This window comes from Acipenser ruthenus, chromosome 38, assembly GCF_902713425.1.
Source record: "Acipenser ruthenus chromosome 38, fAciRut3.2 maternal haplotype, whole genome shotgun sequence".
NCBI lineage: Eukaryota > Metazoa > Chordata > Actinopteri > Acipenseriformes > Acipenseridae > Acipenser > Acipenser ruthenus.
Genome location: NC_081226.1, coordinates 2,107,206 through 2,123,465, shown reverse-complemented (window position 1 = coordinate 2,123,465; position 16,260 = coordinate 2,107,206). Strand labels below are relative to the sequence as shown.

The following is a 16,260-nucleotide window of genomic DNA, read 5'->3' as shown; positions in this document are numbered from 1 at the left end:
TCACTTTTGTGTGCGTGTATTTATTTAAACTGATGTGTTAACACACATTTGTATCTCATTCTATCAAATATAGACGAGAGAGAATGACACTTCAGTGTCAGCATCATTGCAACCCCCTCATTTAAGAACACCAATCAACCCTTCTAATGTTTTAAGATTCCTCAAAAGTACTTTTTTAAAAATCTTAGCAATATTGACAGTTGTAAAATTTTCAAACGTCATACACCAACATATTGAATTACATACCGCTTTGTAGTTTTCCATATGCTTAACGTAAAACTAGCAAAAATTGGAGAAATGTGACTTTTTAAAAGATTTTTTTTTTTTTGATATACTGTACTAATTTGGCAGACTTATTTGCAGTAGTCTCTTTGATGACATGATGTAAATAAACGATCAGGAATTGTCTCAAACAAAACTGGTAGAGGCTCAAGAGCTGGGTATCAGGGAATCTCCTGGGGCCGATTTCCGCGTTTTGATCTGGATTATATTGTGCAATTGGGTTTTTCAAAACATCGAAATGCGATCAGGATTACTGTGATCCGGATTTCGTTTTGGTAATCCGATCGCACTTTTAATCACAATTTGGTTTTTCAGAATTTAAATAGGCGATCAGGATTACTTTGATAATACCAGGAGTATTGTGATCCTACTGCGGAGGTAGATTTAGCTTTTAAATGATCATAGAACATTGATATTTTGTTTGAATTGTCATAGCAAAAACACGCTTCTACGTCCAAATAGAGTGTTAGAATATTTACATATTTAAGTTTTGTATCCATGCAAGCAAAAAGGGAAACACGTATTTAGTGGTTAAAGCTGGTCTGAGAGATGCTGGACTCCCGTCCGAAGAGGAAGACGATGAAGGTGGCTAAAAACACAATCCTTTTTTTAGAAAGTTTTATTTTTATTCCATTTAGATTTAGTTATTTAATTTCTGCTAAGTAGGCATCAATAAAATAACCATTATTTGCATGCGTTATATGTGGACTAACATTAAAAGTGATGTAGATATCATATATAAGACCTCTTTAAATATATATATATATATATATATATATATATATATATATATATATATATATATAGAACTAGCCTATTCAAAAACTGGATTTCATAATCGTAATTATTTGTTATGTGGATAGATGTAATCCACCAGTGACATGAAACCGGAACAAAATGATCCAGATAAAAGTCATCTCGATCACAAAATATAGGATTACAAAATCCGATTCACTTCTATCCAGTTTTTCAAACTGACCCCTGACCTTCAAGAAGTGTCATCATCTGGGACTTTTTGAAATGTATGAGCATCTTGAAAGACATGCTAGAGTGCCAGTGAATCAGAGCTCTGGAGGTAGGTAAGAGCTCTCAGACTAAACCCTTTACAGAGATTGAGGATTGTACTGGTCTGTCCAAACTACAGTAAGCTCACATAATAAATTCAGTCACAGCTATAATCTAACCACATGCAAATACAATATGATTATGTTGGTACACAGATTTACTTGGTAACCTTGTATGTAAAAGACATCTGTAACCTAATACATATATATAAGCTGTCAGTTTCACAGAAATTAGAGAATAGCTTCACTGTAGGATTTTTACAGCAATCAATCTATTTGTTTCTTAAACCATAAAACTGCTTTGAAAGTGCATTGCACTATCCAGAACCAGTGTGACCAGTGTGCACTTCCTGTAACCTTATCACAATAGTTTGCCTGTTTGTCAGAGAGGGAGGGGGATGGGAGTGCTGCAGTTCTTTGTTAGAAGCAGCTAGTTTGATGTTTAACGTCTGCTGTGCTTTCTATTTGCTTTCAAAACGTTCAAATAATATATATATAGTTTTAAATAACCAAGCTGTGAAAGCAAGTCAAAACTAGTTCACTGTATGTTGGCATTAACCAATTTAAAGGCTTTTGGTTTCATATATACATTTATGTATTCATTAATTTATTTTTTGCTTATTTTATTTTTTATTCAAACAGTAGATTGACTGGTCCCCCACACGACGAGACAAGATTATGATTCTGTTTTCTTTTAATGCTTTTGAATAGCTTTCATTTTCACACAAAGGTGGCGTGTGTGAGGCTCAATGACTTATATTTAAAAAAAAATCCCCAGGCAATGTTGTTACTGTACTTTCAAATGTTAGCCATCTTCCTGTGAGTCATGACTAGGCCTACTTCCAGACAACGGGTTCTCTCAACACAACCTAAATCTGTTTTCATAATGAAATATCCTTTGGCATTCAGTGAAATTTTCTAAGCTGTTGTTGAGTTTAACAACAGACATGAAAGAAAAGTTGGCATGAACACCATTATTTTTTTCATTAAAGGCAGTTTTCTTTTGTAGCGCTACAATTTTTATTTTGACCACCCTCTACGGTTTAAATGTTGTTCTAATAGATATCCACCAGATGGTGCCAGAGAGCTGATGTTCGGCAAGATGTTTCAATCTATCCGTGTCTCATCAATCACGGGGATGGAAATAAGGTGTTATAGAAATTTGGTTAGCCGCAATGTATAGGTAACCAGCTCAGGTATGTCATATACTCGTAGTAAAACCAGGAATGGATCTAACGGCTATGCAATGGGAGTCTTATTTCCATCACTGAAAACGTAAAGGGCAGCAGTGTGGAGTAGTGGTGAGGGCTCTGGACTCTTGACCGGAGGGTTGTGGGTTCAATCCCCAGTGGGGGACACTGCTGTTGTACCCTTGAGCAAGGTACTTTACCTAGATTGCTCTACTAAAAACCCAACTGTATAAATGTACAATTGTATGTTAAAATAATGTGATATCTGTATAATGTGAAATAATGTATAATGTGATATCTTGTAACAATTGTAAGTCGCCCTGGATAAGGGCGTCTGCTAAGAAATAAATAATAATAATAATAGTAAAGAATAAACCATTTGATTGAACTTCAATGTCCTTTCTGTTATTTTTATTTTTATTATTAACTATGAATCCCAGCACAAGGAGACGCTAACCAACACGTCCTGCATTTAAAAACAGGCGGTCACATGAATAGAAATACTAGGATTCGTGTTAATTGTGTAAAATAAGATATAATGTATTTGAATAAAAAAAGAAATATATTTTGTAAGATGGTTTGGTGAGTTATTCATTAAATCTGTGTGGTTTGGAGCATGGTTTGGAGTGAAACCTTTCATTTCAAACATATTGAATGGTAGCATTCACCCACCCACGACCTCCCCCCCGACACATGACAGTGAGTGTACATGCGTTGGTCCGTAGGTGAAACTAAAACCGAGAGTGAAAGATTCGCAAGCGTTGTGTCACGGGAAAGGGAAATATCGAGGGTTCTCTTTTAAACTTTCTGAAGCAGTCTGGAATTTCCTGGTGAAACACAAATATAAGTCAGTTGCGCGCGGTGACCGAACAAAAGCTGAGAGTCGTGCTGAACGCAGAGGTGAGTTCCTGAAATATCTTAACTTGTTGTATTGTCTCTGAAGCTTGTGACAGTGAGTGTTAAGTGATATATTTTATGTCGTTAACCACAAGATGTTAGTAAAGCTATGGCCAATAGTTATGCATCACCTAGAATTTTAGGATTGAGGCATACTTCGGTATGTTAACTCAACATTATTCAGAAGGTTTCATTCGACTTTATGAAGCAAACTTAGTTATGAAGGCGGGTGATGCAAAACATTTGGCCATAGCTGTTTGTGTGTGAACAGAACAGGGGGCAAATCCGCTTAACCGCCCCCGGATTTGAGTACACGATTCAGCTCTTGATTAGTTAGGTCAAGTGTTTGTTTATTTTTCCTTTGAAGCTGTTCTAACTTACCAAGAATAACTACCGCGACTCTTAACTGCAATGTGATATGAGCTCGTTTGGTTATAGTGTAGCATCAACTGCTCAGTACTGCGTGGTGTTCTTAATCAATCAATCAATCAATTTTTATTTTATATAGCGCCTTTCATAGTGGACCACCTTGTTAAACAAAGCACTGGAACAAACTGACAAAGGTCAATTAAGCTAATAGCAGGAAAAACTGCATATACCAACCTTTATGTATCAGGAATAATGTTGTAATGATGTTGAAATTCTGGGCAACACTACAGAATTAACAGATGATGCTTCATAAAGTCGAATGAAACCAGCTGGATGAGCTTACGTTAACCTGTTGAATTACGTATTGTTTTATAGTTTGCCATACTTAACGAAAAACTGATTGAAAAATTTGATATTTCGAAATCTAACATGAAATACTGTAGTACTATTATGGCTTCCGGTAGATTTTTTTGCAAGATCTTTGTGTAGTTTCTTTGATTACATGACGTTAAATAAAATATCTAAATTATGTTCATATAGAGTTTTTTATGTTTATTTTTATTAAATGATGTCACAACCCTAAAATTCTAGGTGATGCTAACATTTTGGATATAGCTGTATCTGTGATTTACCCAGTGCTTTTTTTGGTAATGACGGTACTTTTCCAAATGGGTAATTTTTGCTAAACTAAACCCGAAACTTGTCTTCTCATCTATCAATAATTTAAGGAATTGAAACTCAATGCCCTCTTCATTTACTACTGGTCTGTGCACGCCTTTTGTCAAATCTGAACCCACAAGAACTTCAATGGGTCACCTATGGATTCAAATCAACATTCAGTACAACGTAGTAATCGGTTTAAGTTATAAAGTACTACAGAACAAATGAATCAACTAAGAAAACATGTATGTTATGCCATGTCAACATTAACTATTGCTCACAGTTACCATGTTTATTTTTATTTGGTACTTTTTTAAAAAGTACTAATTAAATGTTTTTTTCCCGCCGTCACTGTAAGACCAAGTGTTTAACTTTAAAACACTTATTTGTCACAATTTTCAAACACGCCACCGCGTTTATAATTCTAAATGTGTTTGGGATTTAAACACCGTGTTTATTTTGTAAACTCTTGGAGGTATTTATGATTTGTAACACTTTTTAAACTTTTGTGATCGTTTATAACAGGGCTGGTGTTTAAAATTTAAACAATAAACGGCGCAGATTAAACACATAACGTTTAACAATTATTTAGAGTTTCAAATACCTAAACACCAGGGTTACTGAACACTGCTATTTAGGAACAGAATGTTTCTATTTTACGATACACGCCTGCCATTTAGATATTAAACACGTGGCACATTCTTTGGTTTTGTAGTGATAGCTTTGGTTTCTTTTTAATTGCTCCCTTAATTGGTTCAAAAATACATTTCTTATGTTTAGTTAAAGGTAGATGTTTCAAATGTTAAAAAAAGTCATTTTCATCACCTTACTATACATGATATTATATTAAAAGGGTTATTTTTGGACTCTATTCTAACACCGATGTTTCTACAGAATTACCAGCTCCCTATATTCCTATTCGTTCCTTGAGATCAGAAAATCCGTAATTTCTAGTTCCAAAGAACTGCCTTCAATCAACGGCAGCCAGAGATTTTTGCTCTTGTGCTCCTCGTTTGTGGGACTCTATTCCAGTTGACATTACACACTTGGAAAAAAAGGTTCTATCTAGAACCATTAAAGGTTCTTTGCACCGATGTCATAGGGGAACTTTTTTTGGTTCTTCAAAGAACCATTTTGAAAAGGTTCTTCAAAGAACCTTGACAACATCCAAAGAACCATTTAAGAACCCTTTGTGAGTGTAGGCTGGTTGAAACGTCGGATTTCTAAATTGAAAGCACACTTTTTTTAATTGTACATATGAGCTCTTGCTTTGTATTTTAGAAAGGTTTCTACATTTTTTTTAAAGGTAGTCCTTAACTCTTTGGCACATTTTTGAAGATCTGCCTTTTTTGCTGGACAATATGAAAACTGCAAATCTACTAAACTAAATCTTGTGCCAAAAACTTTCAAATTTAAACGGCTCCTGATTCGTGAAGTTAAGTGATCTGAAATACAATCGGTACAACACGAAGTAGTCATGTCTTACTATTAACGCATCAGGCACGGTACCTTTTAAAATACAATACTGTTTGTATGGGAAAGAAGGAACTGCTATGTATGGGCTTGTGTGTCATCATCGCACTTCTCTTTTAAGATTTATAATGATAAAAAAACGAGTCTATTTTAAACACATTATATCACCTCCTTCCTGTTTAGTGCTGACTGGGTACATGAGTAAATTGATAAGGGGAGCTATTTTTTTTAAACTCTTTTTTTAAACTTTTAATATAACAGCTTTCTTAAAAGTTATTTCTTATTTTCCTGTAGGTCTTTCATTTTCCATTGGCGTCATCCCGTACATTAGGCTGCGTCCTAAAATAAAGACTGTAGATTTAATCCCTGAGTCAAGTATTAAGTTTAATGCTTGAGCTCAGGTTCCAGTAGCTGAGAGAGAGAGCACAGGGAGAGAATTGAATGTGTCTCGGCAGCTAAAATTGAGTGAATTTCATTTTTTTTAAAAATGTAAATTAAAATGAAATGAGAAACAAACACTTACTGTAATGTTACAAAACTGTATTTTTGAACATGTGCAATACATTTTCTACCATGCAGCTATGGCCAGAAGTTTTGCATCATCTAAAATTTTAAGTTTGAGACAATAATAATAATAATAATAATAATAATAATAATAATAATAATAATAATAATAATAATTATATGAACATCATTTGGATTTTTATTAAACATCATGTAATCAAATAAACTACAAACTAATCTTGCAAAAAGTCAGAAGTTATAATAGTCGTACAGTATTTCATGACAGATTTCTAAAATGTCACATTTTTCAATTTGTCAGTTTTTCATGATGTATATGGGTAAAACTACAAAACGGTATGCAATTCAATATGTTAACGTAACATTATTCAGCAGGTTTCCTTTGACTTTATGAAGCAATATTAGTATAGGGCGATTCAAAACATTTGGCATAGCTGTAGGTTGACCATGCTTTTGTGGATGAAGCAGAATGGGGTTGCTCTACTGTGTGGCTGATGGATATTCATTTCTGGTTTCCACAGATCGATGAGTGTCCTTTATCCACAGCCTGAGGACTCTGTGCTAGAATGTCGAGCAGAAGGTGGCACAGCCCCTGGGGCACTGCGAGACAGCCAGTTAGTGGAGAAACCTAAAGGGTACAGTATAACAAAACAAGTACCGATGCCATAAGTGTGGCTGCTTAGTGTTACATATTATTATTTAGTCATTTAGCAGACGCTTTTATCCAAAGTGAATTACAGAAACTAGGGGGTGAACGATGCATCACAACTGCTGCTGCAGAGTCACTTGCAATAGGACCTTGTTTGTTTTACATCTCATCCGAAGGATGGAGCACAAGGAGGTTAAGTGACTTGCTCTGTGTCACACACAGCGAGTCAGTGGCTGAGCCGGGATTTGAACCAGGAACCTCCTGGTATCAAGCCCTTTTCTTTAACCACTGGACCACCAAGCCTCCTTATATACCACAGTTGGAACCATGGTTTGGGGAGCAAAGTAGCCTAATGACTAAGTTCCATAAATCCATATTTTTCAGTTTTGATAGAAGCACACATTAGCAAAAAAACATACTGTATTTTAATGGAAGAACAAATGATATCTATTATCAGTACTAATTCCCAATGAACCCAGTCGACACAACTGTCACTGACAAATCACTGTAGGTAACACTTGTGCACTGTTGCATTGTACTGACTTTACAGCATTTGTTTTAATAATCTATACATTCTCGGGGTTCCCCTTAGCAGTGTCTTTGCCGCTGGCTACAAAGCATGCCAGTCTTTAGGTGAATGACAGGGAAGCTCAAAGCAGATGCTTATACCATTGACTGGCATGCTTTGTCACCAGGGACAGCTTTTTGAAATTGTGAACTGTCTGAAATGAAAAAAGGCTAATAGTGTTGTAGCAGGAAAACAAAGGGATCAACAGCAAAATACTAGGGGAGATGCTTCTGTTGTTCTGCTTACTGGAGGTGAGATCATTGTTTGAAGCGTTGCTGTTTTATGGTTGTTGTAGGGAAGGGATTGCAGAACTACATGCCTGTGCCAATGGGAGAACAAAGGACTCTTCCCTATCGCTGGATAAGGTAAGGGCACAGTAATGATTTGTTGCCACACTGAGTGTCATACCAGTCTAGGCAGTTGTTAATTATTTATATGCGGGGGTACAACCACGCTACACGTGTGTGACAGGTTTCTAGTTAACATATTTGTGTGTGTCAGAGGAGGTGAATGTCAATAAATGTGTTCTAAATTCCCCTCAAAAATGTGTGACTAGTTATTTAGGGGAAGCTAAGCTACCCTCTTGCTTCTGGTATTCTGCAAAAATTTTAAATGTAATGTGGGACTGTAAAATATCACGGTGGGGGGAACAATATTGATAGTGAAGAAATGAAGTCACTTTTTAAAAATCCAGACAGAACTTGATTAAAGATAATACATGTGTTATTAGCTGTCAGTCTTTATATTCCACCTATTTAACCTACGTTTCTGTTGTGTTGCATCTTTCCAGAATGTTAATGGTATGAATTTGATTGGTAGTGGAGCGTTACAGTGTGTTGAGTCTGAAAGCCTAACGAGAAGTCTACACCTAATACAACTCCCAGTTTACCTTTGTTTGAAATTCTACTCTGGCTATAATGGAGTTTTAACTTTGCCCAGGCTTCTGGAAAACAAGATTGGGAGAAAAAGGATAAGCTTCACATTCTCCTGGAAGACTCCCTCTGCAAGGGAGGACAAGAGCTGCTGGCGGCCTTTGCAGAGTTGACCAAGGTACTGGAGTCAAAGGTCAACACAGGGAGCTGGGGCTGGGGCTGGTGTCCTCTGACCCAGGAGTTCATTGACCGGATGGACAGACGGACCTCTGCCCTTGAAGACAGACAGACGATCCTGCAGAACATCCTGGCTGTGAGAACTCGAGAGCTGGAGAGACTGGGAGATCAATGGGGCGACAGGGAGAGACTGAGGAGGAGTGAGGAGAGGATCGCTCTCCTGGAGAAGCAGGTAGGCTCACGAGCAGTATTATGAGAATTGTGCTTAATAGTAAAACTGTTTATACTTTCAAACTATTAGTCTTAAACCTTAAGGTAAACCTTAAACAATGTTTCGTCTCATGTCTTCCTCTCTGTTATTGAGGTACAGCAATACAATTTTGTTTACAGCTATGGCCAAAAGTTTTGCATCACCCTGTAGAATGAACTAATTTTGTTTCATAAAGTAGAATGAAACCTGCTGATAATGTTACGTTAACAAATTGAATTACATACCGCTGATATTTTGAATTCTGACATGAAATATATTAATTATATATATTAATTATGTCTCAATCCTAAAATTCTAGGTGATGCTAAACTTTTGGCCACAGCTGTATTTCCAAATAAATTCCAGTATGCATAGCGTAGCTTTTAACTTCCAGCTGCCTTTTAAATCACTGCAGTTAATTGCCACTGTTATATAGGTTAAATGAGGCAGCCACACCCCATTGACAATCAGCTCCACACATCAAAACGATCCAAATTACTAACTTCATTTCTTAACTTCACACCTGAAAGAAATAGAGAGGATATGAATAGTCATGCCTATGATGATGGCTGATCTATGGCACACCTGGGATCATCTGTATTTGCTCTCTTCCAGCTACAGCAGCAGGAGACGGTCCTGGCCCTGAAGGATCTGTTAATCTCAGACATGGAATCACGCCTCCTGCTGGCTGAGAACACGTCCTACAGTGGAAGCTTCGTCTGGAAAATCAGCAACATGAACCAGATACTGTGGGCTGCACAGACTGGCAAGACCACAGCAATCGAGTCTCCGTGTGAGTTCAGAGGAGGGGGGAAGAGGGGGCTGGTAAACAAGCAAGCAGATCCAATCTGTGATTTACACACAAACCATTGCCTGGAAGGATTAGACTGTACGTGATAGCAAATGCTGGGGCTCCAGCACATGTAGTGAAGGAGTGGGCTTGTTTGCCTAAGCTCAAAGCTTTTCAAAAGACAAAGATGACAAGCATCCTATAGGCGGTTTTTACTGTTTTGAAACACCGCATACAATCCTGTGCAGTAATAGTTTCATTCATTCAGTTGTACAGCTATGGCCAAATGTTTTGCATCACCTAGAATTCTAGGATTGAGACATAATAAAAAAGAAAACTATAGGAACATAATTAAGATATTTTATTTCACATCACGTAAATCAAAGAAACAACTAAATGATGTTGCAAAAGTCTACCGGAAGCCATAATCGTAGTACAGTATTTCATGTTAGATTTCGAAATGTCACATTTTTCAGTTTTCATCAGTTTTTCGTTAAGTATATGGAAAACTAAAAAGCGGTATCTAATTCAATATGTGAACATAACATTATTCAGCAGGTTTCATTCGACTTTATGAAGCAAAATTAGGTAATTCTATAGGGCGATGCTAAACTTTTGTCCATAGCTGTCGGCCACTATGTGTCACATGCACTTTGTAAACATATACAGTGTTGTGTTTTGCATGCTTTAATTTGCATTGTATTGAGAACTCCTGACCTCATTAGCTCATACGTATCCAGCACTGAATTCTGGTCCCTGTGTCTGTGTGTCCCAGCTTTCTACACAGACCGCTATGGGTACCGATTGTGCATGAAGCTATACCCCAATGGAGATGGAGCCGGGAAGGGATCCCACCTCTCCCTCTTCCTGGTCATCTTACAGGGAGAACACGACTTCATGCTTCAGTGGCCTTTCCTACACAAGGTGAGGGCATGCCAGCCTGCAATGTTAATGCTCCAAACCAGGGGTCTCGAACCCTGCTCCTGGAGAGCTACTGTGGCTGCTGGTTTTCATTTCAACCAATCTTTCAGTTACCTAATTGAACCAATGATTGGCTTAATTAGTCAAGATTAACAGGTGCTCCAGATCTTTAACCACTGATGATGTAAAGACACCGATAAAACCTGCTGGATAGGGGCTCTACAGGACCAGGGTTGGAGACCCCTGGACTAAACAGATTTTAATGCAGTCGCCCAAAAAACTTTGTGAACCTGTTTTGTATTCTTAGGGTATTTGGAGAGTGAAGTTCAAATACAGTGTATTATTATTATTATTTATTAGCACACACCCTTATCCAGGGCGACTTACAATTGTTACAAGATATCACATTATTTTTACATACAATTACCCATTTATACAGTTGGGTTTTTACTGGAGCAATCTAGGTAAAGTCCCTTGCTCAAGGGTACAGCAGCAGTGTCCCCCACCTGGGATTGAACCCACGACCCTCCGGTCAAGAGTCCAGAGCCCTAACCACTACTCCACGCTGTTGCCCTAGTGTAGTTCAAAAATAAATGCCATGCTTTTATAATTTCAGTTTTATTCTTCCCTGACTACCCTGGCTACGAAACATGAGATTCATAACCATATTTAATGTTAGTCTCTCAATAAGCATCTTGATGTTGGTCATCAAAGCCAGCATTGCTCGAGGATATGAGGAATAAAATTGCTTACAATAGAAATTCATATTTCTATAACGCCTTTAATCACAAGGACCCCAAAGCACTTCACACACACACACACAATGAACAATGAAACCATTCAATTAAAAAAAAAAAAAAAAAATTCAATCTTGATTTGTAAACCCTGACAGAAGAAAGCAGAGCATTCCATAATTTAGGAGCTTTACAAAAGGCCATCATGTTGATTTTAGCTTGGGATTTCCTTGCAGGTCGAGTTTGTGCTTTTAGACCAGCAGACTCGGCAACATGCCTCCGCATCCTTCAAGCCTGTGAACTCTGCTCCCTTCCGACGGCCAATCTCTGAGAAGAACACGGCGAGCGGCCTGCCTCAGTTCTACCCCCTGTCTCAGCTCCAGACAAGCGGTCGCACCTTCATCAAGGATGACAACATGTTTATCAAGGCTGTCATCGACACCAGGAAAACGGAGAGATAAGCTACAGTTTGGGGATTTTTTAAAAGCCGAGGCAAAGTATAAAACAACCTACAGTAGTTCAGTTAAATTATAGTTCAGTGTAGTTTTTCAATTATAGACAAAAACATTTTATAAACATGCTCCTTCTCTGGTCGATTATTTTGAAAGTGTTCAGCATGACACTACGGAGCCCGGGAGTGGACAGGAGAGAAAAAATATATATCTCGTGCACACGTATTACTATCTCGTGGCCACAAGATACCTGTCCTGCACACACGAGATATATATTTTTTCTCTCAGGTCCCCTCCTGGGCTCCATACGATACAGCTGGAGTAAGGAGAAACATCGGCTGACAGCCCCTCAACAATAATGTTGTCTACACAGCAGATGTGTAGAACAGAGAGACAGGTATGACATGCTATTAGGGTAATAAACTAGAGTTTTTTTAATTCTACAAAGTTGACTAATATTAAAATAAGTTATGAAATCCAAGGTTTTGTAAGCATGCCAAATGTATGTGTTTCTCATTTCTGTAAAACTGACTGGAGCAAATGCTTTGTAAATTAGGGCCTAAGTGGCTAAAGACAAATGTAAAATTGTGTCCATAATAACTGAATGTCCATTAACCACGTCCAATGTACCTTAATGGCTTCATTGTTCATTGGACATAGCTAGGTGTTAAGCTGCTTAGTATTTATATGTTGTTTTTTTTATTATTATTAATATTATTTTGTATTGAAAACTATGTGGTATAATTTATTAAAAAAAAAAAACATTTATTGCACCAAAACTCTGTGCAGACATACAGTTTAATCTTTAGAGTATACTGACCTTGCCTAGATGTATTTCTTGTAAAATAATAATAGTATACAAAAGAATCTAACTATGTTTTCCCCAGTGGCTCACCTGGTTAAACCACTGCTGCGTAGGGTGTCACACGGTCATGGGAGCACAGGTTTGTGTCCTGGCCGGTCTTCGCTAGGGATTCCAAGCGGATTAAGGAGGCAAACCCGACAGGGACTGGTTCTACTCACTTCAGAACAGTGCTCCCTACTGGCCAAGTGCCTGGCGAGCTCAAACAAAAATTGTGCAGTTTTCCCCATGCTTTTCCCATGGGTATGCTCTGCATTTACCAAAGTTGACCATGTTTTTCTATACGCTGTACCATACCTCTCTGGGCTTTCATACCTGTCAACACTGAGTCTTCAAAATAAGAGAGCTTTTGTAAGCTGAAATCTTAGTGGCTTGAATTGAAGTGAATACCTACACAAGACAAAGGCATACAGCTATTCCACTTTATTACTTTGTAGAATGATAGACTGTGATATGGGGCTCACAATCCGATTCTCTCTTGGCGCCGGTGGTTCTTATTGTACTGTAGTTGTAGATGGCTGATTTGACAGCAGCCAGTACTTTGTAAACAGATCCATTGTAGTTGATTTTGCAGAACAGCAAAGCATACACAGTTGCCTTTTTTTTTTACTTTCATCACACAACAAATCTAAAGGCTTTGTTTGGTACTGCACATTGACCTTAAAGCTATGGCATCTACTTTATTACAAAAAAAAAACAACTTATATAAGTCCATAATTTTTTTTAAAAGTCAAAATGCACAACAACGTTGTATTGCAACGTCATTCATTACACTGCACACATGTGGCTGATCAAATAATACCACTGTCAGTAACATTTCATTGTCAACTCTCTTCTATTTTAAATGAACACACTATTGCTGTATAGAAACACATGTTATCAATCAATCTGAATTTCTAAAGCAATGTTGATGCTGAATACTTCGCAATTTGTGAGTCTGGGAACATGTCTAAGTACAGATTTTCTGAACTATGCGCAACATGTAAAGGTCTCTGCATGGCAATGACGATTTTATTAACTGAGCACTGGTTTTCTGAGCGTCGCTGGCATTTTGTGTTCTCTCGTGCTTACCCCAAACATCATTCTTTATTATTTATTTATTTAGCAGACGTCTTTATCCAAGGCGACTTACAGAGACTAGGGTGTGCGAACTATGCATCAGCTGCAGAGTCACTTACAACTACGTCTCACCCATAAAGACAGAGCACAAGGAGGTTAAGTGACTTGCTCAGGGTCACACAATGAGTCAGTGGCTGAGGTGGGATTTAAACCGGGGACCCCCTGGTTACAGGCCCTTTTCTTTAACCACTGGACCACACAGCCTCCTATATCTTGCTCCCGCTGTTAAAATAAATCAGTCCTGCAGAGTTTAGAGAAAGCATGTCTTTTTCCAACATTGCTCAGTATTATGTGAAAATATGTTCCTGTCCAAGAAGGTTGAAATTTGCATAATTTTCTTTTTTTTTTTTTTTACCGGGCTGCAAAGCCATCATTGATGGTCAAATATGTGTGCTTGCCTCGCACTGAATGCATGCCTGCCACAGGGCTCCCCTGGGTCCTACACCCTACTAGGTAAGTAACCACAGACCGTACATGACTTTTGCAGACATTAAAGGTTTGCTGACATAAAGGTGTTTAACAGTAGAGTTCTGAGCAAAATACAGGAGAAAATCTGTCCAGGGAGTTGTCCAAAAAAAACAGGAGTGTCCTGGTAAATGTGGGTGAGTTGACAGGTCTGGGCTTTGCAATGCTTACTGATGCTTTGCCATGCTTTATTAAAATTGGCTGTGCTTTTACTATGTGAAACTACCAGCATCTTAAGGGTATTCTATGACATGGTAAGAAATAGTCTGGGTTTTATGATTATGACTCACTGCAAGTAGTGTCTTCATAGGTGATGGGGAAAACCTTGCAAAGGGAACTTTCCACATTTAACTCTGAGTTAGAGGACGCATTTGTTTGCGCTGTCACTTAATACTGGGCTCATCGGAAAGGTCTGGGTAGAAATATACTTCTCCTGACCAGGTTTAGAGGGGCTGAGAAAGTGAAGGCATGACACTTTCCAAATATAAAAACAATGAGAATCAGTGCAAATACACCTCTTTACCTTTCATGAACACACTACAAATCCTAAACTCTACAGTAAAGCAAGCAAATGACCTCCGGGGGTTATGTTTCAGTTACCAGGGAATGTCCAGCAGCCAGTTTGCACACATATCTCCAAGAAATCCCTCCAAATGCCCCCTCTTTTCATTTCCATCCTCGCACAATTGCTCAGCGTTTACTGGATATGGAACCAACATGGTTTCAAGAAGACCAACAATTATTTGTTGACAATGATGTCACCATCGTTTGACCTACACTAATTATTCACTGTGCAGTACGTAGGGCAGTAGATTTTTCACCAATGCAGGACTAGAGGCAAGGCGGATTCTGCCTGTGACTGACCACTGAAGAGAGGAACTACCACCTCCGCTCTGTGCAGCTGTAACCAGAAACATTGCAAATCCAGTCTTCTCCTACTGCACTGTCAACAGAAATACAAGCTAAAGATACAAACATTCACTGGCGGAAGGATATAATCAATTACATTCATATAAAGTTTTTTTTTAGTTTTTTTTTTTTATTTCTTTTTTTTTTTATAAACCTAGAGCTATTAGGTCTATACAGGGCGATTCATAATTCACGCAACACAGTCGTTTGACATTGTTTTCAATTCTACTTATTATTGGGCAACCCTATGGAGGAGAAATGGTGCTTCAGAGGGTGGGATTATAAGGAACAGATTATAAAATGGATAGAACAAAAAAGTAGCATACTGACGCAAAAGAAAAATACGGCATATCTGTGACAAACCTGTTTTATTTTAAGTAAGAACAGGTAAATTCTTACCACTAACTGCTGCATGTTAACAAGCGCTAAATAGTGGGGGTTTACCTCTCTGGGTAATGGGCAGCTTTGGAGTCTGTCTGGAGGTTTTGCTTTACATATATATACAAAAGAGATATATATAATATTCATTGTGGTATGGAAATATAAATGTGCATTGGGGTATATAAACCTTTGCCTACAACTGTAGTTGTGATTTTTTTTTCTTTACCATTCTTCAACGCAAAATTGTTCCAGTTCATTGAAATTCCGAGGACTTCTCTTGTGCGCAGCCTTCTTCAACTCATACCAAAGATTCTCAATCGGATTTAGATCTGAACTTTGACTAGGCCATTCCAGAACCTTGATTTTATTCTTCTTTACCATTCTGAAGTAGATTTTGATACACACACACACACACACACACTAGAAATGTTGCACATTTTTGCAGCTTTATAATGACCCAAGATAACTTTGTCTGTCCTTGTTTGAATCCATACAGTAAACGTTAAACCATTTCTTAAAACTATTCCTCTGTATAGAGGCCCATTCTCCTGTCTTAACAGCACAGTCCCTCATAAATACGATCATTTATCATCCACCAAACAGGGTCACCGTTACATAAATACATTAAAATGGCGCGGCTGTAACATCATTTAA

General features: G+C 37.8%; 1 protein-coding gene across 1 annotated transcript; it reads left to right on the top strand.

The window, feature by feature from the left end:
* The first annotated feature begins 3,184 nt into the window (after positions 1-3,184).
* LOC131707122 (TNF receptor-associated factor 1-like) lies at positions 3,185-12,643 on the top strand. The gene is made up of 7 exons (XM_059009315.1): positions 3,185-3,436; positions 6,979-7,092; positions 7,970-8,039; positions 8,614-8,955; positions 9,589-9,766; positions 10,539-10,687; positions 11,655-12,643. Exons 2-7 carry the CDS (start codon positions 6,983-6,985, stop codon positions 11,877-11,879), a joined length of 1,074 nt encoding a protein of 357 aa, XP_058865298.1. The 5' UTR covers positions 3,185-3,436; positions 6,979-6,982; the 3' UTR covers positions 11,880-12,643.
* Positions 12,644-16,260: the final 3,617 nt, after the last annotated feature.

Excerpts from the sequence above, each read along its gene's own strand:
- LOC131707122 (XM_059009315.1), top strand. The coding sequence starts at position 6,983 with ATGAGTGTCCTTTATCCACAGCCTGAGGACTCTGTGCTAGAATGTCGA. Across the intron at positions 7,093-7,969 it reads TTAGTGGAGAAACCTAAAGG|GGAAGGGATTGCAGAACTAC; the intron begins GTACAGTATAAC and ends TGGTTGTTGTAG. Across the intron at positions 8,956-9,588 it reads TCGCTCTCCTGGAGAAGCAG|CTACAGCAGCAGGAGACGGT; the intron begins GTAGGCTCACGA and ends GCTCTCTTCCAG.